At 37.8% G+C, this 27,222-nt stretch overlaps 1 protein-coding gene across 4 annotated transcripts in view; it reads right to left on the bottom strand.

The window, feature by feature from the left end:
* The window catches only part of Kalrn (kalirin RhoGEF kinase), a 581,802-nt gene that overhangs the window by 382,791 nt on the left and 171,789 nt on the right, over positions 1-27,222 (bottom strand). For all 4 annotated transcript variants that reach the window (XM_063225109.1, XM_023562599.2, XM_063225110.1 and 1 more), the window contains exon 6: positions 17,265-17,387. In XM_063225109.1, the coding sequence (XP_063081179.1) occupies positions 17,265-17,387 (123 nt within the window). The remainder of the gene's footprint in view (positions 1-17,264; positions 17,388-27,222) is intronic.

Genomic DNA, 27,222 nt, shown 5'->3' with positions numbered 1-27,222 from the left:
ACTCTATCAAAAACTGGCATAACAGCTTGAAAGAAACTAAGGATAGATTATCTGAACTGGAGGGCAGATTTGTAATATGGGAACATGAAATGAAAAACTTCTAAAAAATAACAAAAAAACAAACAGCAACAATACAAAGGCTAGAAGATGATAAGAGGATCTATAACTTAAGAATTAAGAACATAAAAGAAGTAGGGACACAAACAAATGGACTACAAAAGCTATTCACAGAAATAATCAAAGAGAATTTCCCCAATTTAGCAAAAGGTAAAGATACTCAGATGTATGAGGCATACAGGACCCCAGCCACCTACAACCCAAACAGAACAACACCCAGGCATATAATAATCAAAATTCCAGAAATACAATATAAGAACAGAATATTAAAAGCCATCAGAGACAAGAAACAGATCACTTACAAGGGAACACCCATTAGAATTACAGCAGATTCTCAGCACAAACCATCAAATCACGAAGAGCATGGGGGGAAATAATTCAAGCTTTGAAAGATAATAACCTCCAGCCAAGATTGATATATCCTGTACAACTGTCCCTAGAAATTGATGGAAAAACAAGGTGCTTCCAGGATAAAGAGGAACTAGGGGAATTTGCAACCACCAATTCAACTTTACAGAGAATACTACAGGATATTCTAAAAAAGGAAAATACCAAGATTCCAGAAATAGTGGCAGAGAGGCCACAATGAATGGAGCAGAAAACAAAATGAAGAAGACAAACTGACAACAAACGACAGAAAAAAATCTCAACAGAAATGAGGCAGAGAAGATAGGAAGGCAGGAACAGCTATTTTGGAGAAAACAAGACATCATAATAGCTAGTGCTGATTTAGTATCATCTTGTTTTGAAGTCCCATCAAACTTGTATGCTTCTGTCTCCATTGGTCTTAAAAGGTTGTATCTTATTGGATTTTATTATATATGATAATACAAGTAAAAACTTTTACAGAAAAGGAGATTATACAGAAACCATTGTTCATTTTCTATTAATTTCTATCCTGTAATAATGTCATTCTCTTGAATGGTTTTACAGTGTCTTGATATGTTTGATGCTACAGTATATGAAGTTATACTCAAATATTTCAAGGAAAGAGACACTATGGTAACTATTTTTATGTCAGGATATCTTGTGATGAAACACTACTTTGCTTAAATGGTTATGCTTTGACCTGCGCTGTTCTGTTGTTATGCCCTCTTTTATCTCAATCCCCCTTTTTTTGAATTACTTTTTTCTTTTATCTTTTTAATTAAGAGAAAAATAAAAAATAGGATACATTATAGTAACCCACTTTGATTTCCTATTATCTTGATTTGAAATCCTATATTGCCCTCACCATCTTGTTTTGACTGATTTTTCTGCTCTGCTTTCTGCTTTGCTTGATAGTACCAAGTTCGAAAGTATAGGCAAAACTGTGAAGACAATAAGAATCATTATGATGCCCATTCCAGTTGATTATTATGTTCTTGTAAAGTCCTGTAATGTCTCCAATGCTTTGGTTTTCTTCTTTACTGTTTTGTTCAATTTTATTATAACTGGCAATTCTTAAAATAGCAAGAGGCAGTATGGTAACCACTGTTGATCATCTTGTATTTTATTTTTACATTATCTATTATGGCCATCATTTTGTTTTGACTGACTCTGTTCTGATATGTCGCATTTGGTTTTATTCTCTTCAAAAAAAGTAATAAGAACTGTGGGAGTAATAAAACCCAAAATGTGTAATTGTCATTGTACAAAAGAAAAGAAAGTGCTCTAAAGGTTATAACTGCATATATGTTTAAGTGTATAAGATAGATAACCATATTACCAAGTTTTTTTTGATCATTGAACAAAACTGTTTGCACTCTCACTGTTTGAAAGTCCACTTTATATGTTTCAATTTTGTAACCTGAACAACTATTTCTAAGATGAGAATATGTAATCTATTAACTAGTGATTTCTTACTGTTTATTTTTTAAATTTTGTATTACTTGTACCCTTTTTGTTTTTTTCTTTTTCTCCTTAAATAAAAAAAAAAGCAATGTAATGGGGAATCATGATTACCATATACTTTTATGTATTCTTACCATTTCTTACACTAGAGAGACTATATGATATTTATACATGTGAGTTTGATTTATTTCGCTTATGAGTATGGTCTCAAGTTGTGTTCATTTATTTATAAAGATCTCAATGTGATCATTCTTTATAGCTGAGTAGTACTCCATTGTATAACAATACCACAATTTTTTATCCATTCCTCAGTTGATGGACGCTTAGGTTGTTTCCAAGATCTGACTATTAAAAATTATGCTGCTATAAACATGGGTGCACATATATCACTGTGGTATGATGTTTTCAGTTCTTCTGGGAATATGCCTAGAAGTGGAATAGCTGGGTCAATCCCAGGTTTTTGAGAAGTCTCTAGACTGATCTCCATAGTGGTTGCACCAGTGTACACTCCCACCAACAGTGCAGAAGAGTTCCTTTTTCCACACAGCCTCTCCAGCATTTGTGGCTGGTAGTTTTCTTGATCCTGGCCATTGTTTCGGGAGTGAGATACAATCTCAGTGTGGTTTTAATTTGCATTTCTCTAATGACCAATGACAATGAATATTTTTTATGTACTTACTTGCCATTTGTATTTCTTCATCTGAGAACTGTGTATTCATCTCAAATGCCCATTTTTGGATTGGGTCTTTGAATTTCGGGGGTCTGATTTTTAAAAAGTTCTTTATATGTTTTAGACAGAAGTCCTTTGTCTGAGGAATAGTTCACTAAGATTTTTTTTCCCAGTTTGTGGGTTTTGTTTTCACTATGCTGGAGATTTCTTTTGACATACACAAACTTTTTAATAAGATGTAATCCCAGCTATTGATACTGGGAAACACTTCCCGTGTGGTTTGATTCCTGTTCAAGAATTTTCTACCTACTCCTATGTCAAGATTTTTACCTAATTTGTCTTCCAACAGATTTAGTGTTTCTGTTTTGATATTCAGCTCTTTGACCAATTTAGATTTTAGTTTAGTATATGGTGATAGGCATGGGTCTAGTTTTAGTTTTCAGCATATGGACAGCCAGTTTTTCCAGCACCATTTATTAAAGAGACTGTTGTTCTTCCAGTGAACATGTTTGGCCACTTTATCAAAGATAAGGTGGTTGAGTGTGTTGGTAGTTGTGGTTGTATCTTTTAATCTATTCCATTGATCTTCAGATCTGTTTTTATTCCAGTACCATGTTGATTTTATTACAGTAGCTTTGTAGTGTAACTTCAAGTCGGGGATTGTGATGCCTCCTGCCTTGCCTTTGTTTAGAATTTCCTTTGCTATTCTAGGTCTCTTCTGGTTCCAGATGAATTTCTCTAGATCTACGAGGTATGTTGATGGTATTTTCATTGGGATTGCAATAAATCTGTATAACAGTTTTGGGAGAATGGCCATTTTTACAATATTTATTCTTCTGATCCATGAACAAGAGATGTCTTTCCATTTTCTGAGATCCTCTTCAATTTCTTTTTTCAGAATATTATAATTTTTCCTGTATAGATCTTTTACTTCTTTTGTGAGAATAATTCCTAAGTATTTCATTTTTGGGGGATGCTAGTGTGAAGGGTGTGGCTTCTCTTATTTCTCTCAGTGATTTTGTTGTTAGTGTATAGAAATGCTATTGATTTTATATTCAGCTACATTGCTGAATTTATTTATTATATCTAGGAGTCATTCAGTGGAGTTTTGGGGGTCTTCTATGTAGAATATCATGTCATCCGCAAATAATGATAATTTAACTTCCTCTTTTCCTATCTTTACCCCTTTTATTTCTCTCTCTTGTCTTACTGCCCTGGCTAGTATTTCCAGTACTATGCTAAATAGGAGCAGTGATAAGGGACATCCTTGTCTTGTCCCTTATTTTAAAGTAAAGAAAGGTCTTCAGTTTTTTGCCATTTAATATGATGTTAGCTGTTGGTTTGTCATAGATGGCCTTTTATTATATCGAGGTAAGAACCATCTATTCCAATTTTCTGTAAGGTCCTTATCGTGAATGAGTGTTGGATCTTATCAAAAGCTTTTTCTGCATCTATAGAAATGATCATGTGATTCTTTTAGTTTATTGATATGGTGATTTACACATGTTGAACCATCCATGCATGCCTGGGATGAATCCTACTTGGTCATGGTGTATAATCTTCTTGTTGATTTGCTGCATCCTGTTTGCCAATATTTTATTGAGGATTTTTGTATCTGTGTTCACTAGGGAGATTGGCCTGTAGTTCTCTTTTTCAGTTGGGTCCTTCTCAGGTTTTGGTACTAGGATAATATTTGCTTCCAGGAATGACTTAGGAAGGATTGCTTCCCTTTCAATTTCATTGAAAAGTTTGAGGAGTGTCGGCATTAAGTCTTCTTTGTATTTCTTGTAGAATTCCACAGCGAATGTCTGGGCATGGGCTCTTCTTTGTAGATAAGAACTTAATTATATTTTCAATATCATTAATAGAAATTGGGTTATTCAGCTGTTTTATATCTTCTTGATCCAGCTTTGGTAGTTATGTTTCTAGGCATCTGTCTATTTCTTCTGTATTATCAAACCTATGAGAGTAGAGGTTTTTGAAATAGGTGTTGATGATCTGTGTTTCCACAGAGTCTGTAGTGATTTCACCTTTTTCATTTCTTATTGCATGAATTTAAGCTGTCTCCTTCCCCTTTTTTAATAAGGTTGGCTAAAGGCTAATCAATTTTATTTACTCTTTCAAAGAATCAACTCTTTGATTCACTGATTCTTTGGATTGTCTTTTTAGTCTCTATTAATTTCTGCTCTGATTTTTATAATTTCCTCCCTTTTTTTGGCTTTGGGCTTGACTTGCTCTTCTTTTTCTAGATGTTTGAGGTGTAGCATCAGGTTGTTTATTTGTATTCATTCTGTTTTCCTGATGTGGGAACTGAGTGCAATAAATTTTCCTCTGAGGATTGCTTTCATTGTATCCCACAGATTCCAGTAAGTTGTATTTGTATTTTCGTTTGCTTATAGGTATTAATTTCTTCATTAATTTCCCGTGACCCATTGATTGCTCAAGAATGTATTATTCAATTTCCATGTGTTTGTGGGGTGTTTATAGTTTCTTTTATCATTAATTTCTAGTTTCATGGCACTATGATCTGATAACATAGATGGGATAATTTCAGTTCCTTTGCATTTATTTAAATATGTTCTGTGAGCTAGTATATGGTCTATTTTAGAGAATGTCCCATGTGCTGCTAAGAATGTATATTCTGATGTTGTTGGATAAACACTCTATATGTTCACATATGTTCACTCCATTTGTTCACATGTGTGATTCAGTTCTGTTATTTCTTTGCTGATTTTCTGTCTGGTTGATCTGTCCCTTGGTGTCAATGGTGTGTTAAGGTATCCTGTTATAATTGTGCTATTGCTAATTTGATTTTTCATTTCTATTAATATTTGCTTTGTATAAATGGGTGCTCTGGAATTTGGTGCATATATATTTAAGATAGTTATCTCTTCCTCTTGAAGTTTTCCCCTAACCAGTATGTAGTGACTTTCTTTATCTCTTAGGATCATTCTCATTCTTGGTTTGCAGTTCACATTATCCGCAAACAGAATAGCTATCCCCGCTTTTCTTTTGGTTCCTGTTGCATGAAGTATTGTTTTCCATCCTTTGACTTTCAGTCTGTGGGTTTCATTTTGGGTTAAATGGGTTTCTTGCAGACAGCATATGGTTGGATGTTGTTTCTTGACCCATTCTGCCAGTCTGTTTCTTTTAATTGGTGACTTGAGATAATTTACATTAATGGTTATAATTGTTATATATTGGTTTATTGTTGACATGTTATCTTTCTGCAGTTGCATCTTTATCTTTCCATTCTGTTTAACTGTCTGCCTTGCTTAGTGGTTTTTTCCTATGTGTATCTAGAATGTCTTTCAGTGTCCTTTGCAGGACTGCATTGGTGATCATGAAGTTCTTCAGCTGTTCTTTGTTATGGAAGTATCTTATTTCTCCATCTATTTTGAAGGACAGTTTTTCAGGGTACATCAATCTAGGTTGAAAATCATTATCCTTTGGGATTTGAAATACTTTACTTCATGCTCTTCTTGACTTCACTGTTTTTGTTGAGAAGTCTGCAGTAATTCTGATAGGCTTTCCTTTATAAGTGATCTGTCTTTTCTCTCTGACAGCTTTTAGTATTTTATTCTTATGTTGGCTTTCTGGGATGGTGATTATTGTATGTCTGGGTATAGTTTTATTTTGGTTATGACTATTTGGAGTTCTACATCCTTCACTAATCCTAATGTCAGTTTCCATTCTCATGTTTGGGAAATTTTCAGCTATTACTTCTGTAAATAGCCTCTTGATATCATTGTGTTGTCTCTTTTTCATTTATCCCTATCAATCTTATGTTTTCTTTGCATCATCTTGCAGCTGTTGAATTGTTATTTCCTGATTCCTTGTTATTTTTAAAAGATCTTTCCTTTCCTGTTCACTAGCTGCGATCTTGTCTTTGAGGTCTAAAATTCTATCTTCACTTTCGTTGAGTTGGATTTGACAACTTTAGATGGAATTTTTGATTTCCTGTGTATCTCTTTGAATCTGCTTCATGTATTCTGTTTGTTTCTTATATTGTTCCTCCAGGGATTCTATCTTTTTGTTTTGTTCCTGTAATTTTTAAACTGTGTCTTCTTTAGCATCATGTGTTGAGAATCTCTTTCATTACTTTTATCATTTCTTCTTTTACCTGAGAGATTATTTCTAGTTTGAATTCCTTTAAAGCTTCCTGAAGTTGCTTCTTTATTTCAGTTGCTATTATTTCAGGTATTTCAGGTATATGGCATATATTTTCTTCTATGTACATGGCTCCTAGGCTTTCTCGGGATGGACTGGATGCTTGAGATTGCATTTTGGTCTTTTGTTTTGTCATTTTCCTATATTTCTGTGTTTCAAGTGTTGTTCCAAGGCTTCCCCTGGGTATGTTGTAAATTGTCTCCTATACCCTGGGCTCCCGGGACTGAATGGAGGTTGCTGAGTATGGTCCAGTCAGGCCCTCCCATGCCACCTTCCGTGTTCCAGGTAGCTGGGTGGGCACCTAACCACTGTGCATAATGGGCTAAAGCTCTCCCTGGGCAAGGACCAACACCCTGGAACTCACTTCACCTGCTCTCAACTCCCCTGATTGAAGAAGGTCACTGGGCGTAATCTACTGGGGCTGCAAAACTTTCCAAGGCTAGTCTAGTGTGGCTGAGAGCTGGGCGGGTACTTGATTCCTGGGGGCGATGATCTTAAAGCCTCCCAGGGCTTGGATGGAGTGCAGGACTCACCCCAGAAAGCAGTTGAGTTTCCTGAATTGAAAGGTCATTGAACATGGCCCAGGCAGGCCTGAAACCTGCTAAGCACAGCCTAGGGTGGCTGGGATCTGGGCAGGTCCTTGACCATTGGAAGCAATGATTTTAAAGTCTCCTGGGGCTTGAGATGTCACGCAAGACTCATCCCACCCAGAAGCTGAGTTTCCCAGGTTGAAAGAAGGTCCTGTATATTGATTTTGTATCCTGCAACCTTCTGAACTCACTAATTCTAATAGTTTGTCCTAAGTACTTTAGAATTTTTCCACACATAAGATCCTATCTATTGGGCCGGGGATTTAGCTCAACAGGTAAGTGCTTGCCTGACAAGTGCGAGGTCATGAGTTCAATCCGAAGCACTCCTCCAAAAAAGAAAAAAAAAATCATATGTACAGATAACGAACATAGTTTTACTTTTTTTCCAACTTGAATTTTTTTTCTAAACTTCCCTAAACTGCATTAATTAGCTACTCGAACTAATCCTCCAATGTTGAACAGCAGTAGCAGAGTGTCTTTCTCTTGTTCCTGATCTAAGAAACAGAACATGCAGTCTTTTGCCACTGAGTATGGTACTGCCTGTGAGGTTTCCATAGATGTTCTTCATAGGTTCAGAATGTTCTCTTGTTTGCAATCTAGCTTGCTGAATAATTTTCTCATGACTTTTTTTAGTACTGGGGATTAAACTCAGGAGCCTGCAATCTTGTTATTATGGAAGGATGCTGTTGAACACTTTTTTCTAGTCCCATTGAAATTACCAAGTGAATTTTGTGTTTTATGCTATAGTTATTAAACCACATTCAAAATCCTGAGATGATTAGTCATGGTGTATATTTTTCTATACATGGATGGATTTGGGTTAGTTGTATCCAAATCCTATTCAAACTGCTAAAAAAAGAAGAAAGAAAGGAAGGGAGGGAAAGAACAAAATAAAGAAAGAAATATAAAAATAAAAATCATGGAAGTAATCAGAGAAAAACAATATACTATGTATATGGGAACAACAATTGAAGGACTATAGGATTCTAACCTGAAAGAGGTTAAGACAGTAGATTAACAATAGTGTTAAGGTGCTGAAAGGAAGAAGAATTCTATATTCAAGAAAATGTCATTCAAGAATGAAGGTGAAATAAACTGACATAATGAAAAGTAGCAATTGGGAATTTTTATATCCATATTCATAAGAGATTGATCTGTACTGTTCTTGCATGATGGCTTTGTCTGACTTTGGTATCAGCAAAATATTGGCTTCATAAAATGAGCTGGGAAATGTTCCCACCTCTTCTATTTTTTATAAGAGCTTGTGGAGAATTAGTACTATTTCTTTAAATAATCAGTAGAATTTAGTGTTGAAGCTATGAAGGCCTGGACTTTGGCTACTAATTCAGTCTCTATTTGTCATAGATTTATATAGATTAGCTATTTCTTCCTGAATCTATTTCAGTAGTTTTTTCTTTTTAGGAACTTGTTCATTTTGTCTATTATGTAGTTTATTGACATAATTGTAGTATCCATTTACAATTCTTTAAAAATTCTGTAAGACTGGTAATAATATCCTCACTTTCATCCTTGAGTTCAGCAATTTTTTTTCTGGCTATTGTAGCATAATATATGCCAGTATTTTTATTCTTTTCAAATAACCAGAGTTTGGTTCCATTCAATTTCTCTTATTTTTTTGTCCATTAATTCCCACTCTAATCTTTTATTTCCTTGCATTTATAGCTATTAATTTCTAAGTATTACCTTAGTTGAATATTGTAAGTTTTACTATGTGTGTGTTTACTTCCATACATCATGAAATATTTCCCAATTTCTTTTCATTTCTTCTTTGATCCATTGGCTACTTAGGAGTATGTAATATAATTTATACATATTTATGAATTTCTTAAATTCTTCCTGTTACTGATTTCTAACTTTATTCCACTGTGGTCAGAAGTCATACTTTCTATTACTTCTATCCTTTTTTATTTATTGAGGTTTATCTTACAGACTAACATATGGTCCACTCTGAACAATATTTCATGGGTTTTTTGTTTGTTTGTTTGTTTGTTTTTTATCGGTACCAGGGATTGAACTCACGACCACACACTTGCAAGGCAGGCGCATATGCCGCTGAGCTAAATCCCCAGACCCCATCCTCTTGAGGTAAAAGTATTTTCTGGTATTGTTGGGTGTAGTGTTCTGTACATCTCTACTAGGTAGATTTGGTTTACCATCTTCTATTTTTTAATGCAAGTCCTCTATTTCTTTGTTGATCTTCTGTTAAATTGTTCTATCCATTATTATTGGTGAGGTACTGGAGTCTGCACATATATAGTTGAACAATGCTTCCCTTCATTACTATCAGGTATTTGGTATCGTTAGGTGCATACATATTTACATTTGTTTCAGTTTCCTGACTCAGAGTGGTGCTTTTATCATTAAAAAGTTCTTTGTTAGCTCTGGTAGCTTTTTGTGTTTCGTCTTAAAGTCCACTAAATCATCTGTTGTTAGTATACTTTGGTTTCCTTGTAATTGTTTCTGTATTCTTCTCCCTTAACTGACTTCAAAGTAGTTGTATAAATAAATACACATATGATGTATTATTGGGCCTGTAACATATAGAAGTGTAATATCTCTGGCAGTAACAGCAGGAAGGAAGTGGAAGGGAGAACGTATGTGTTGAATGGAGAACACTACTCTAGTAACTGGATTGTCTTCCATCTTTGTACTTTCAATTTATTTTGTATCTTTGAATCTGAAGTGCGCCTCCTGTGGAAAGCATAGCTAGATCTTCTGTTATTTTTTAAAATCTCTTTGATCACCTCCACCTTTGATGGATTAATCTTTTAACATTTAATATCATTGTTGATATAGCTGAATTTATATCTGCCATTTTACTTTTTCTCTATATATCATATAATGTTTTATATTTGTTTCTCCTATATTGTTTTCTTTTGCATTAAGTATACATCTCCCAATGCAGCATTTTAATATATTTACAGACTGATTTTTTTCAGTATTTTTAGGTTATTTTCTTAGCTATAGCTCTAGTTTATGATACATGTCTTACCAAAATTAGCTTCTGAACATATACTAACTTAATTCTAGTGAAATATAATAATGATACTCTTAGAGATCTTTATTTTCATTTCCACATGTCATGATATTATCATTATATATAACATCAATAAATATTCCAAGTTCAACATTAGATTATTATAATTATCACTTTTTAAAATTGTATGTTTCTTCAAGAAGCTGAGACAAAAACAGGAGTTGATATATATTCACAGCTTTTGTTGTATTAACTTTTTTATTTCTAAATATCTTTCTTTGTACCTGTATATTCCAGTTACCATCCTCAGTTATTTCCTTTGCCCAATACAGATTTTCTTTCAACTACCTCCTTGTGTTGTTACAGTCAAACATGTTACATTTCCATATGTTATATACCCAATGATACATTACATACATGTTATTTTATACAACTGCTCTTGAAACTAGAGAAGGAAGGAGAAGAAACATGCATTTATCCTGTCTTATAGTCACATGATTATCTTTACCATTGTTGTCTGTTAGTGTGGATTCAAATTACTGTCTGTGTCACTGCTTCCAGCCTAAACAACTTCTTTTTATTATTTTTCTGTCCTCTTTTCTCTCTGCACAATTATTCAGTTAAAGTTTAATGTGTTTCTCCAATGTTCTCAAATTGTCTTTCATGAGATCTTCTTTAAGAGCATTTCTGAGAGTGGTACTGTCTTAAAATTCTCTACTCTCTGTTACAGAATAAGTCAATTCCTTTAGGAAAAGAGTTGGAGCTCTCTGCATTATATAGTATATTTCTCCTCTGTAGCACAATCTCTGAGCCTTCACTGGAGCTGGGGTTGCAGACAACATAGCACTTTCCTAAGCTAAACCCAGTGGAATCAAGTGAGTAGTCCTAGCTCTTCGTGGCTTTCGTCTCCCAGCAAGGGTGACTAGGGCTCTATTCTCAGCAACAATGCACCTGGCACACAGGTGCAGGGAGCGGGTAGTTAAGAGTGCACAGAAAGCAGTAGATAGAGATAGGAGTGGATAGAAAAAGAAGAGTCCCCACCTGTAGGCCACACTCATCCAGAACTTAGCCTCAGCAGTGGGCGGCCTGGGGCTGGGCAGTGCCTTACCTGAGAACTAAGTCTTTAGCTGGGCCTTTCAGGGAAAGGGGCCTTTGTTTTCTTATGGGGTTTCCATCTTACTAAGGTGAGATTTTAGAGAAAAAAAGAGAGGGCAGTGCTGCTTCAAATATCACAGACACTGTTTTTATCAAATTTAGATATTTTTGAATAAATGCTTTTTCACTTACTATATGCACTTAAGATTATTTCCATGAATTTTAAGTAGTTGTTTTAAAATAATTTTCACTAGTTTCAGTGGGGAGTAGTTCTATAGAGTTCCTATCATGTTTGAAATGTATTCTCTTTCAGAACTTAATGATATTTTAAGAGTAACTATTTTATATTTATAGATCTCTAGAGAACAACAGTTCTCTAACTTTAACATGCATATAAGTCAGCTCTGGAACTTGGTAAAAATGCAAATTCCTAGGGCTCCACCTATATAGACATTAATATTTTCCAGGCCTGGGTATAAGTCCAAAGAAACCCACATTGTTTTAGCAGGCTCCCTAGATCATTCTTTGGAAACACTGTGCTAAAAAGAGATAATATATACCAGATAAGTCTGGTGATAATAATGATAATGATGATGATGGTCTTCAACAAATCCTATGTCTATAAGGGACTTTGCAGCTATGTCGGGTTGAAAAACTAACTAGTTAAATATAATGACTCTGTGTGTGTGTGTGTGTGTGTGTGTGTGTGTGTGTGTGTGTGTAAAATCTAGAAGTTGTGTCATTATGGAAGTGCAATAGAATCATGATTTGGGGCTATCTAGAATCAATAATGACAGGGGACCCACAGTAATGCTTCTCAGAATAAGAACAGATCACCTGCTTCAGAATCTTCATTTCTTTTGTACTGAATCAGGCTTTTCCTTGATGACGCCATTTGTAATTTCTCAAGTCAGAGGACATCACAGTCTTTGTGGTCTGATTCATACATCACCAACTGGCAAAATGTACCACTAGTGAGCAAATTCACAGGATTAAAGCAGCTCTTGAGCATGCCACAGCAGAAGGGATTCCTATGGCCCAGCTGCACATTGTTATCACTAATGTGAATCCTCAGTCATAACAGAAAATGAAAACCATTTCATATTTTAAAACTCTAGGCAGAAGCCATTAGCAATTTATTTTTCCCAAAGAACTGGCTAATTAAAATTATAAATAAGGTTATGCCATGTTTGTACATACTCTTGAGTGTCTTCCTCATGAAAAACCACAGTGTGGATGGCTACACAACTGCTCTCCGCACACTGCAGCCTGCCTCACTTGCATCTGCTCACGCTCTCATCACAGAAGGCCACACTCAGGGGAAGGAGAATTTATGAGAAATGCTTTCCTGGCAAAGGAAGAACCGAGAAAAAGGGAGGGCGCAGACAGCTGTGGAAACTTGGCTTTCTAAGGTACAACAGGAAGGCAGAAGATTATTTTCCAAACTGGGTTTAGTAGGTTGATATTATTATCATTATAGTTATTATTGACCCCAAGAAAAGAAATCCTCAAAGAAAACTGAAAAGAAACATGTTATGACAAAAATCTAAAGATCAACCAATTTTAGCATTTTTGTTTCTGTTTTTGCTCATATACATACTGAGTAGACTACTACTCCCACACTCCCAGTATGCTAATAATTGCTGAGCTTTATTGTACCAATTCATAAGCAAAACTGAGGGGTTTCTGATTTCTTTCATGATTTTAATGATATGCAATTATTTCTTTGTACTGCAGACTGAATTATACCCTCCCTCAAATTTCTATGTTGAAGCTCTAACTCCCAGTACCCCAGTACCCCAGTACCTCAGAATGCATTTGAGATAGATCTTTTAAAAGGTAATTAATTAACATGAACACATGAGGGTTAGCTCTGATACATTTAGTGCCCTATAAAATGAGATCTGGGCACAAAGGGGGACAGCAGGGATGTTTATGCCCCACATTCACAGAGAAAAGTCACATGTGGGTGCAGTGGCAAGGCCACCATCTGTGAGCCAAAGGGAAGACACCAGAGAAACCAGTCCTGCCAACATTTTGATCTCGGGTTGCAAGTGTCCAGAACTGTGACAAAATTAATTTCTGTAGTTTAAGGTACAAAGTTGTGGTGTGTTATGGAAGCCCTAGAAACAAATATATTCAGTAATTTCTGAATTTCCTGGACTTGGGTCTTTTACCATTGTGTAACCCTTCAACACAGGAAAATAAAATGTAAAAAACAGGTGAACAACAGCTGAGAATAGCCAAGTATCTTAATTTGCAAGCTCATGTGTCTAGGATTGATTTAAGTTATAAGCTCTTTTGTGCAATGGAGTTTATTACACACTGTCAGTATGAATTAATGAACAAAGAATGTTTTAGTCAATGCTGATTACTAACTGAAATACGTAACCTCTCTCTCTTCCTCATCTCAGTTCACCCTTGTTTACCCTGTGTCACAGCATTCTTTACTCTTCTAACATAAAACTACAGGTTTGAAATTACATATTTATTTTTAGGATGACACATTTAACATCTATCTCTTTAATGAAAACTTGACAGCACATAACCATCTACGTTTTCTTCACCACTATATGCCCAAAACCCAGCACAATATCTGAGCCTTTATTTGTTCAATGAGTGAATAAAGAAGTCATGCTGCTCTTAAGATATTAAATTGGAAGGACTGATCAATAGGCTTTACGATTCTCTTACATCTCTTGAAAGCATCTAAACATTTTGTTCACACGCACATTTCTCTGGGGAGGGGGCCCACTATCTTCATTAGTTTTCAAAGGGGTCTGTGACTGCCCCCTAAAATGAAAAATTTCTGGCCTATTTCAGTCATAGTACGTAGAAAATTCAGTGGCAAAGAACTTACCTGAAACAGCATATATTTCCTGTGTTTATGAATAGATATGCAGATATGTACAAAGATGTATAATTTCCAAAAGCACAGATGGAAATTTCTCAATGAATTTGTAGAACCCTCCTGTTTCCTACTGTCCTTGAAGAACTGATCATTCCTACAGTCACTGGGTCCCAGCATGAGCCGCTTGCATTTATCTGTTTCTTGGCAGCAACACTCACCATACAGGCCAAGGAAAAAGGAGCCTGCAATTCCCTTCTTTCACCTGTTTGGGATGCTGCCATCCCTTTATGTAGGAAGTTCCTTTTAATAACAAACTTCCCAGTTAACAAAAGCAATTTGATCAAACAACCCTGGGATTTCTCTCCTCGTCCTGCAGACAGAGAACAGATCCTGCCTAATCCCGCTAAAGAGGTCTCCGGGCGTTGGCACATTTAATGTGAAGGAAGGCTCGGATGGGCTGGAACATGCTAACAGATCCTCGGGTATTAAGTCTCTTCTCTTGGTACCAGTTCCAGAAAATATTTTCCACCAATAAATTTCTGATCTACAAATGGAGCCCTCGACAGTAAATTTGTCAGAATGAACGTTTTTTTGAGGTACCATTAATTCTCAGTCACCTATAACACAAGGGGAAAGCAGGAGTGCAGATAACTCAAGGCCAAGGCTCTTTCCGTTTAGCGCTGTAGTGCACTGTTTCAAGGGCTGTGTGGCAGACTTACCTCCCTAATTATGTTTGTCTTTGCTGCTTATTAAAATAAATTTACCTTAGGGCCATGTGATTGGGTGATGGTAAGGACTTTGGCACAGAATTTGTGTAACTCATCAGCAGACATGCACAAGGCATACAGATAATTGAACTCTACCAGATTTAAGTTCACATTCTTAATCAATCACCTGTGATCAACTGCTTTGATCCTCTGTGACTAAAGTGAACCAGCAATGAGAAACAATTACATATGACTAGTTTGGAGAGAATTACATTTTACATTTTACATCTTTACATTAAGATGAAAACTCAAAACTGAATGGTAGGTAGACAAAGCTAGTGACACAATCAATGTGGATAATTTCCTCCCTGGCCTCCTAATGATCTTTTCTGAAGCCAGATTGATCTTTCTGGCAAATCTTGTGATGTTCATCTCTTCCTAACACTTTTTGGGGGCTCTCTATGTTAGTCATTAGAACTGTCCAAAACTGTCCTTTTCTCCCCTTGTCAACTTGTTTCCAGTCATTTGGAGTTAGATGTGGTAGTGTAATTGGCCGTGGTCAATGAAATCTGCATGAACGTTGGCCAGTGAAATGACAGTGCCACTTGTAGGTGGAAGGTTTCAAAGCCAGCACGTGCTTGGCAAAGCAACTGGCAGCATCTAAAATAATGGTTATTCCATCAACGCCAGTGCCTGGTGATTACAATGCCCATAGTGACGAATGCATGCCAGAAACAATAAACCCAGTCAGTGGTTTTAACCACTGAGATTTAAGGTTCTTAGCTAGCTCTCAGTCCTTAGAATAGGCTCCCAGCATATCTCTATCACTGCACATAGCAAGGCACATCATGATTTTTCTGTCAACTGGACACTGAACAACTTCAGGCAAGAACTGTTTCTTCTTAAGTGTTTTAAGCTGAGTACATAAAATATTTAAAGCAAGTGAGTACAAACTGAAATTATCTTCCTGTCTGGTCTCTGCAATCTTCCCCAGATTAGTGTTTTTCTAACACTTTCCCTATTTCCAGCATCACTACTGCAATGATAAGATGTTTCTTATTTTTCAGATCCATAGAAATGATAGCACTATATTCCTCTGGACCAACAGTGTGTAAGAAGGAAGAGCAGAGGGGAACAATCAAAACATACTTAGGGTACAATCGTTTGGGATTTAGTGAGTTTAAGACATAGAGAGAATTTCAAAATAAAGCTTTGGGGTAGCCATGTGAGAAAAATAGTAAGCTAAAGCATTAAGTTTTTAGGGGGGTAACACGTTTCACATGGATCAGATGTCTACATACTCATCAGCATCATAATACCAGCATTCACTGACAACTTACCATGTGCCAGGCACAGTTCCAAATGCCTGACAATTGCATAACTCATTGAATCTACCAGCCACCTTGTAAGATAGTTATTATTATTTGTATCTTACAGTGAAGGAACTGAAGGTAAATCCCATAAGGGGAGTGAGGGGATGCAAGGGGAACTGGTAAGTGGCCTTCTCTGACTTCAGCTTCCATCCCAGGAGCCCACTAACTCCACTGAGTCCTCGGGCTCACCTCTCAAACTGCCATCCTGACACCAACATAGACCAATTCTACTGCCTTCTCGCAAAGCAGCCCTTCCCATACTTGAAGGTAGCAAACATGTGTCCCATAGAATATCCTCTTTGCACCGTAAACATCCCCAGTTCACTCTACAGATCCCAGTGTCACAGCTTGACATCCTTCACTGTCCCAGCTCAGCTTGATGTCCTTCACTGTCCCAGCCTAGAATGTATGAGAATACATTCTAGGGATCAAAACAATGTCAGTGGAACGGAACTTACAGTTCTTCCCCTGCCTAGTGCCTCCTAACACCCAAGTACATTCCTTTCATGGCATGAAGTAGGGTCCATAATCTGCTCCAGGAACAGCATGACGGTTATGTGCCCTGCACTCAATCTCCATCTGAAAACTGGACCCTAAAGGGTCTGTGTGTTCCAAGTTCCTCATTCTTTTTTTTCTTTTTTGGTGGGACAAGGGACTGAACCCAGGACCCCAGGACTGAGCTATTTCTTCAACCCTTTTTATATCTTACTTTCAGACAGGGTTTTGGTAAGTAACTAAATTGCCCTGTGATCCCTCCAGAGTGCTGGGATTACAAGTGTGTGCCACCATGCTTATTTATTCAGGTCTGGCCCTCCTCCTCTTGGGCACACAGGCCTGTTGAGAGTAGACCTTTTGCTTACCATGGAGTTCATGGCGAAGTGATTGTGCTGGGTCTGGAGGTCTAGGGCATGCTGGTAACTGACTCCAATCTCCGTGTGGCTCTGAAGAAATAATTCCTTGTTGTGACTTATCCAGTCAAACATCTAGAAGGGACAAGAAGGTATAAAGATCAAAAGGGTCATGGGTCTGACAGAACAAAACATTCACAATTACTGAAAATAAGAAGAGCTCTCTTCCTGGTACAGTGAAAACCAGTCCTCATTCTCAAAGCTAGGATGGGCCATGGTCGGTTTCTCGGGAGATCTCTCATTTCTAGCATAAAAACCCACTAGCAATTCCTCAGTCCTTTAAAGAACCTAACTAAAAAAGGAGAAAACAAGAGACACAATTAGGGAGATGGCAGAGGAAGCTGTTTTCTATCTGGAACATCTGCACTTTGTAAAAACCTTTAAAAACCCTGAAAAAGGCACGATGTTTGCTTTAGGGACAGGTGGTCAGAGGCAAGCAGGGAAGCCTAAGCCATTTTCTGCTGCACTAGTATTAGAAAGAATCACTCATAGGAAACAACACAGCACCCTTGTATGCACCTGTACAATTTGCATACTATCCAAGCACACAGAGTGGTACACAATCCTAAACAGGGTCAGCCTCTAACTACTTCCTTTTACTTCCAAGTTCGTACTATAGCCCACTGCGAACCAGAGGAGGGAGACTTGAAGAGTACTGCTTGGTGCTGGCACCGTGAGCATTGAGCCATTTCTTCTTCTAGCTCGAAAGTGGTTTTCATTTAGGTATCCACCCCTCCTCCAGGAAGCCTGCATACTCCAAGAGTTGACCAAAACCCAGCTAAAAGGTATTCTTAGCTCTTCAGGACATCAGACCTAAACCAATCAGTCTATGGCATTTACCAACCACTGGAGTGGTCTCAGAAATAAAGATGTGATCTGATTGAGCACAGTAAAATGTTAGGGATGTATGTTGGATAAAGAAAACCTAGTTCTTTAGATGTAGCTTTTCTTCCTCTAACACTGTCCTGTGTGTCCCTGATCTCACTTTGCTGTAATCATTCTGCTGGAAGCCTGGGAGTGAAGCCCATGAGACAGAAAGGGTAGAGCACGGCAATTGCAGAGAAACACTCAGTCAGAGCCTGCCTGGGCTCTGAGATCTCCAGCTTGTTTCTGAATTTCCCCAAAACCTGAATCTTCTGTATTGTTCAAGCCAGCATAAAGTGGATTTTTTGTAACTTTCTGCCCCTGAGCAGTCAAGTGAAACAGCCAGGAAAAGTGTGAAAAGTATACCTGGAGAGGGGGTTGTTCTTGATGCTGGAGCTCCGCAGATTGGGAAAGGACCAAGGCTACTTACTGGCTGGCTGCAGAGAGGAGTACAGAGGAGCTGAGCGCAGGAGCAGCCCCAGAGATGGGAAAGACTGCATCAGTTTTCCTGGAGTAAAACTGTGACCACATTCTATGATTTCCTCTTACACAGAAGAAGAAACTCACTTTTTCAGTTATACCCAACCAACATTTACAGGGCACCTGCCACATGCCAGGCACTGTGCAAGGTGACAGAAAGGCAAAAATAATTAAAATCTAGTCCTTGAGAATAAGTGGCTTAAAGGCCAGTGTGGACACTGACATGGACGCAGATGAGACTTTAGTACAACCTGGTATATGCACAGTTTAAATCACAATTTTGAAAAATCTAGAGATGCAACAGAGGCAAAAATGGTCTACTGAGGAAGCACAGAGGAGGGTCCTTCAGCTACCATTTGGGGAGTGAGGAAGGAGAATTAGAGAAAGCTTCCCAGAGGAGGTGATACCTGCATTGGCCCTTGATTCAAGGAGGAATCAGTCAGGTGAAGGCCAGAGGGGTGCATGCTCTAGCAAACGGGATGAGCAAAAGACAAAACTGAGGGGCTGCCCATCATGTGGCAAGTGCTGAACGCACCTCAGCTGTGCTTCTGGAGCCTGACTCTGGAGCTGTGGTGGTGAAGTAGGTGGGATGTGTTGGTCATGCAGAGCCCTGCAGGTAGGCTTTGGGAATGTGCACCATAATAGTAGCAAGATGTGAAAGAGCCCTAATAACAGTATGGATTACAGGAAAAGAGCTAGACAGCTAGGAAGCTGTTACGTAACCCTGATGGGGCTGAGTGCTTGCTTACCCCAATTAGGGAGTAGCAGTGAAGCCTGACAATGGGCAGATTTGAGAGCTACTAGGGGAAGGATGAAGATCAACACTGTTAGGGGAAGGGAAAGTGAGGAAGAGCTAGGTTCTGACATGGCACGCTGGTCCTTGCAATTAAAAATGTCACCACAGGAGCAGTCTAGAGACAAAGGTAAGTAGGTGGGGTGGAGTGGGGTAAAAGGTGTAAATGGGTTTCATTTCCCAATGGAAATTAGCTTCCATTTCCTTTAAAATGAATTTGAAAGGCTTATGAGAGTTTCAAATAAATTGTAAGCAGTTAGATTTATGTGCCTGGAGGTCCAGGGAGTCAGAGAGAGGGAGGAAGGGAGGGAAAGGGACAGAGAGGGGGGGGGAGAGAGAGAGAGAGAGAGAGAGAGAGAGAGAGCGCATGAGTGCGAGCAGGGCTGTAACAACTCATACTATGTATAAAAGCAAACATGCATGGTTTGGAGATTATTCTCTCACTTAAATTACTCAGCTCATTTCCATCTATCTACACTGACAAAAAAGAAGGGATAAAAGTATTATTCTTCACTTGCCAGTGTTAGAATTGATTTCAGGCTGGGCTCCTGTTGAAGCTGGGTTGATATCTGTGTGGTACACACCATTCTGTGTTCACCAGCCACAGCCAGCCCCTCATCGCAGTAGTCAGGCCTTTGTTTTTTCTCTGTTAGTTATTATGTAGGAGAAGGTAGAAAAGAATACAGTTGCCCTCAGATTTTAGATGATTCTCATTCTGTAATTTTTGCTCTTTAAAATTTTGCCTTCCAAACCCATTTTAAAATAATTTGTTATGTCTTTTCTTTATTGACGAAAAAAATCAATAAAGTTAATGAAAATCTGAAAAGCCTGAAGTCCTTGGAACTTGTGATGAAAAGCAGTCACTCCATATGCTTTCGTGGGTTTCTCAGTAGCCCAAAAGTGACCTCCCCTGTATTTTCTGCTAAGTGACTATTCAGATATGCAAATAAACACCTGAGTTATATGCTAGCACCAAAATGACTAGATTGCTCAGCACCAGATTCCTGATGGACGACAGAGCAAGGACACCTGGACATGGGCCAGCCAGGGTGGAAAATATGCAAAAATGAACTAAAAGCAGGGTGAGAGCGCAGAGTGCCTCAGAGCTACGCATCTTGTTGAATCGCTGCCACACAGCATCTATCTCTGTGCCAGTTCACTCCACACTATGTTCTGCATTTGGAGCACGGGAGCTGCTTGCTGGCATGCAAGACAATCTGACGAAGTTTAGTATATGCTGGAGGTAATGCTCCAGAGATAAAAACCTTGTCTCATAGGTAGGAGGAAGGAGAATCCTTCAATTTCAAACCCAGACTTGGCAACTTAATGATTTAGATACTTTTCAGGATATAAATATATAATACTGAGAATTTAGCTCAGTGTAAAAGCCTTAGGTTCAATCCTCAGAACCAAAAAACGTATGTTCATTGCTATAACTTACATTTCCAAAATTCTGAATGAAAAAATTATCAGTGAGAAAACTAGTATTTGACAGCCACAGTACAGCAGTGTTTTAGTCTTTGCCCTAGTATTTACTGGGTGCTCCCGAATTCAGAATGTCCATTGGCACATAGAATTCCCCTGCCCAGAATCCCTCAAATCAGCCCCACACAGGTGTTAGCACCAGGTTCTCTTCACGGATTGGGAAACAGGTTCAGAGGAGTGAAGCCCAAATCTAGAATTCATGTATTACTACCCAGGGATGTTCACTTAGTGCCTGTAAGAAGGTCCTCAGGACACCATCCCGCTTCCTGCTCTTACAGCTGTCAGACTTCCTCTGCTTGGGCACCATGGGCCAGTTAACCTCCAAAAGGCACTGAGGTGCTCCAGCCCAGGAGAGATGCCACTCTTCCACTGAGGCCCTCACTCATCAACACCCAGCAGCTGCTGCTACCCCATCAGGAAGAAGTATGGATGCTTAGGGACAGCTGATTCAAACAGCTCCACTGCTCTCCATAAATAATGAATGAGCCAGAGAGAGGACTGTAGGCTATCAGGTTGCCAATATCCAGAGAAGTGGACCCCTTCTAAGTTCTTTCCAGATAGGACAGTATATGGTTCGATCTATCTGAATTTGGCTCTCTGGAAGGCACTTGAACTAGACAGACCCAGAGATAGTAAAGGGGGTGGAAAAAAAGGTAAAGAAAATATCTCAACAACAGTTTCAGATTTTTGATATGTCTCTTTTTTTTGAGAAGCTTTAAATGCTGAATTCAAGAAAATGTAATACAACCAAAAATTCCTTTAAGAGGAAAGTTTATGTCTAAACAATGAAACTGCATTATTTTGTCTGAAACCAATACAGTTTTGACTCATTGAGAAGTGGATATTATGTGTGTGCTCCTTGACATTATTTTGGATTTTTTTTAAACTAAGCTAAGCAACTTTTTTATGCTGCCTAAAATTTACAAAAATATACAATTTGTATATTTGTAAAAATATACAAATCTGATCCTCAATGAGTAATAAATGTTAAAGGAATCTATTTAAATGAAAATTAGGAAAATAATCAGAAATATTTTTCTAATAAAGATGTGGATAGAAAACAGGTTATTATTCTGTTTTTAATAAAGGATAAACTATTTCACAGAACAAAGATATTCAGTGAAGACCTTGTGCTTGTTTCCTTCATTTGCCAAATTTAGTAAAGCACTTGATCAGACTCCTAACTTGAAAACCACTTTACTATCTACTGTTAGTATTTTACATTCTCTAGTTATATATTACATTAGCATTAAAGATGTTTGTGTTCAGCCTTGATGGGCTGAGTGAAAGGACAGAAGATAACCAGAGGCATTCTTTGCCTAATTATGCACATCCCTGTATCGGTAGCCGGCCCTGTTTGTCCTCTGCAGTGACCCATCCATCAGACCTCATGCCCTGTTCAGCACTGACACAGTCTTGCAGGTGAACATTTCTAGATCTGGGAAACAAGATGTCCATTCAATTCTGCAGTAATATGTTATGCATTGTAGGTACAAAGAACAGAGAACCTAAGTCAGTACAGTCTGTAGGTATACTTTGACAAGCTGTTTCATAGGTCCAAACCTCAGTTCCCTCTCTGTAAAATGGGGGTAACAATTACACTGTTTAGACCTTAGGGTATGAGGGAGATTCAAATAAAGTAATAGACATGGACATGTTGCATTAAGTGCTACCTATGTGGTGGATTTTTGAATCTACATAATGAACATATTTTATTGTACACATTGCTCAAATGTTTTCACTTAGAACACAAAACAGATGAAAGATTTGGGTTTAAAGTAGTATGAAGCTCACATTGCAAAATCACCACGGGCTAATTGGAATCACACCTACATATAGCTCATATACAAGTACATCCACAGCCCACACAGGGCAGCCACATCCATGGCCCAGAAGTACCATCCGTTGCACACACAGCAGCCTTGAGATGTCCTGGCTTGTACGGGACTCAGAGGGTGGCACACTCTCTCAGGTTCTGCCAGAGAGCTCTGGAGTCTTTCTGGTATTCCCACACGGCCTGACCATGAAGCAAGGCTGCTAAGTAAAGACCCCGTGCCTCGTAAGATCTCACTGCCTATGCCTTGCTTCCCAACTCTCCCTTCCCCAGTCTGTCTGTCTCACTGTTAGTATGCTGCTATAAAAGCCCCTGTGTCTCCTTGGTTCTTAACAGGTTTTCACTCAAGAGCAATGCCTATTAAAATACAATTTTTTTGTAATCCCTCCTGTAATTAGTTTATCCTGGACATAGATACAGCTCAATAAGCCCTTTCTGAGAGTGACCTAGGGGTAAAATCCTAAAATGAAGTGACAAATGAGCTCTGAAAAAGTTCAGTCCCTCAAAACAGAAGTAAATGAGATGCATAGGCACATTTCCCCAGCCTCACAATTTTGCTTTCATGGGAACTCATATTCTTTTAAAAAAATTTTTTTATTTAAAGAAAGAAAAAGAAAAAGAACAAAATAGAAAAAGAAAAAAGGTAGAATATAGAATTCAAAAATATTAATATAAAATCACTAGTTGACATATTACATACTGTCATCTTAAAAACAGTTGTTAAAGTTACAAAATCAAAGCATAAAAAGTGGCTAGACAGTCAAACACTGACAGTGCAAACCTTTCTGTTAAATGATCTAACAGAAATTTAGTAATATGGTCATCTATCTTACACACTGTACATCCCATTATATCCTTTAGAGCACTTTCCTTTCCTTTCACTTTTTATGTCTATTATACTTTTTGGATCTTATTACTCTGTCAGTTTTTATTATTTTTACACTAGAGAAACAATGTGATATTTACTAATGTGAGTCTTGTTTATTTCACTAATGAGGATATTCTCAAGTTGCTTCCATTTACCTAAAGGCCTCAAGATCATCTTTTTATAGCTTAGTAGTATTCCACTGTATTAAAAACACCACATTTTTTTCATCCACTCTGCAGTTGATGAGCATTTTGGTTATTTCCAAGATTTAGCTATCACAAATTGTGCTGCTTTGAACATGGGTGCACATGTATCACTGTGAAATTTTTTTCTGGGCAAATACCCAGGAGGGGAATAGCTGAATTGAATGGAACTTCCAATCCTAGTTTTTTGAGGAATCTCCATAACTGATTTTCTTAGTAGTTTGACCAGTCTGCACTCCTACCAACAGTGGAGAAGTGTTCTTTTTTCCATGCATCACCAAATAAAATGCAGCAAATCATCAAGAAGATTATACATCATGACCAAGTGGGATTTATTCCAGGAATGCAGGGATGGTTCAACATACATAAGTCAATAAATGTAATACATCACATGAACAGAGCCAAAATAAAAATCACATGATTATCTCAATAGATGCAGAAAAAGCTTTTGATAAAGTCCAATACCTGTTCATGATAAAAACTCTACAGAAACTCAGAATAGAAGGTATGTACCTCAATCTCATAAAGGCCATCTATGACAAACCAACAGTCAACATTATACTAAATGGACAAAAACTGAAAGCCTTCACTCTAAAATCAGGAACAAGACAAGGATGTTCACTATCACCATTCCTATTCAGAATAGATTTGGAAATATTAGCCAGAGCAATCAGACAAAAGGTAGAAATAAAAGGAATGAAAATAGGAAAATAAGAACTTAAATTATCATTATTTGCAGACCCCAAAAACTCCATTAAAAGACTACTAGAGGTAATAAACAAATTCAGCAGCGTAGCTAGATACAAAGTCAACACTCGAAAACCAATAGCATTCCTGTACCCAAACAAAAAACTCTGAGAGAGAAATTATGGAAATATCACCTTTCACAATAGCCATCTAAAAAATGAAATACTTAGGAATCAATCTAACCAAGAATGTAAAAGACCTATATGCTGAAAAGTATACTCCTTTTAAAAAGGAGATTGAAGAGGACAGTAGAATATGGAAGGATATTCCTTGCTCTTGGTTAGGAAGAACCAACATTGTGCAAATGGCCATACTCCCAAAACTGTTACACAGATTCAATACAATCCCAATCAAAATACCATTAACATACTTTATAGATCAAGAGAAAACATTCCTAAAACTCATTTGGAAACAGAAGAAACCTAAAATAGCAAAGGCGATTCTGGGCAACAAAGGCTAGACAGGAGACATCTCAACTCCTGACTTGAAATTATAGCACAAAGCCACAGTAATAAAATCAGCATGATACTTGGCAAAGAAATAGATCTGAGGACCAATGGAACAGATTAGAAGACGCAAACACTACTACAAAGACACTCGGCCACCTTATATTTGACAAAGGGGCTAAATATGTTCACTGGAAAAAAAAGATAGTTTCTTTAATGGTGTTGGAACAATTGGCTTTCCACATGCCAAAGACTGAAAATAGACCCATGCCTATCACCATACACTAAACCAAAGTCAAAATGGATCAAGAATCTAAATATTAAAACAGAAACACTAAATTTACTGGAGGACAAGGTAGGTAGAAATCTTGGAGACATAGGGGTAGGCAGAGAATTCATGAATAATATGAAAACAACACAGGAAATACTCCAAAGAATTAGTAACTGGGATCTCATATTACTAAAATGTTTTTGCACTTCAAAAGAAATCACCAACAAAGTGAAAAGAAAACCCACAGAATGGGAAAGAATTTTAGCTAACAATCCCTCAGGCAAAGGACTTACATCCAGAACATATAAAGAACTGAAAAACACCTAGCCCCTCAAATGCAAAGACTCTATCCAAAAATGGGCATCGGAGATGAACATACAGTTCTCACATGAAGATATACAAATGGAAAATAAATATATGAAGAAATGTTCATCATCACTGGTCATTCGAGAAATGCAAATTAAAACAGCATTGAGTTTTCACCTCATCCCAGAAAGAATGGCTGTCATCAAGAAATCAACTGGGAACTCACATTCTTTTACAAACAGGGAAACACACAGACCTCATGTGCATGTTCGTGCCCAAGACCCTTTAGATCTTTCAACCTGGTTTTTGGTTATTCACTCTCTTAAACTGAACTTTCCTGCTTTTCCAAAACAAGGCAAAAAGGCACAAAAATACGGGTCCCAAAATGTGTACCTTGTTTCCAAGTTCTAAGAATTCCCCACTGTGAGGAGTTAACACTCCATCTCCTCTGTATCTTGCAAGCCTTGCAGGTTATCAGGGATTCCAGGTTCTAAAGAGGTCATCATTTTACTGGTGTCTATGGAGAGAGGCAGCTGGAACATGGGCCTTTAGGCTGTAGGTGTAATAAGTATGTACTAGGTGAGAAAGTGCTCTGGACTTTGCATGTTTTCCTTTCTGCTTTTGGCAGTCAGTTAGCATACTTTTATATATTGTATAAAAAAGAAGCTGTTTGTTGTCATAAATCTAATCTGCTCCAGGGAGGACAGCTCAGCTAGGTTACCTGGGAAACACCATGACTGTATGCTCAGTCATCAGTCAGGATGCCAAAACTTCACCAACCAGGATGTGTCTTTGACTGGTCGACCTGCTGTTAATTTCATAGCACATTTCTTTCACCTTCCATACCCAAATTCCTTAAATCTAAACTCCCAGATCTGACAACCCTGTATATTTCTCATACACTAGAACAGTCCCTGTGTCCCTGCAACGCAACCAAACATTCCATTGTGACCAAAGGGCCGTCAACACTCTTTCCCTTTCTGCATAGTAATCTGACTTTCATTTAACATCCAAGTGCTGCTTCCATGATAACGGATGTGCCAATATATTATCAAATCATAGTAAAATGGCGAAAACACCCTTACTGGAAAGTTGTACTTGTATTGAGAACTATAAATACCTGATGGAGACACCAATTCTTGTGCTTCCCTGGGCTTGGTGGCTTTAGTAACTGGCAGGTTCTTTGCAGGAACTTGGAAAGTTGTGGCAACAGAGTTGTCACAAGATATTCTGGCTCCCATGGGGTATACAATTTTTAAGCCACGGCAATTCCTAGTTGCCTAATGCAGACCTTGTCCCTTTGCACCTGAGCTGAACTGCTGGGCTGGGATGCTGCAGACACTGCTCTGATGCATGTTATGGTTCCCATCACATCCTGCTCCAGGCATATCAGTGCCAACGGCAGCCTTTGGGAGTCTTATAAATTTGACATGTAGTAGAGACTAGGAAAACCCCTGGAAGGTTTTGATCTTATTTTCAGAGCCAAATTATATTGACAACAGAATTGTATTCTCTCTTCATCTTCCCTTTCTCCATTTTCATTTCCAATTTCACTCCATCACTTCAATAATAATGATAATGCAATAATGACAGCAGCCAGTATTTGTTAAATG

The sequence above is a fragment of the Cavia porcellus genome, unplaced genomic scaffold (assembly GCF_034190915.1).
Source record: "Cavia porcellus strain 051 isolate PalLab524CR breed Dunkin Hartley unplaced genomic scaffold, mCavPor4.1 scaffold_15, whole genome shotgun sequence".
NCBI lineage: Eukaryota > Metazoa > Chordata > Mammalia > Rodentia > Caviidae > Cavia > Cavia porcellus.
The sequence above is the reverse complement of the archived record's forward strand: the minus strand, read 5'-3'. Positions and strand labels throughout refer to the sequence as shown.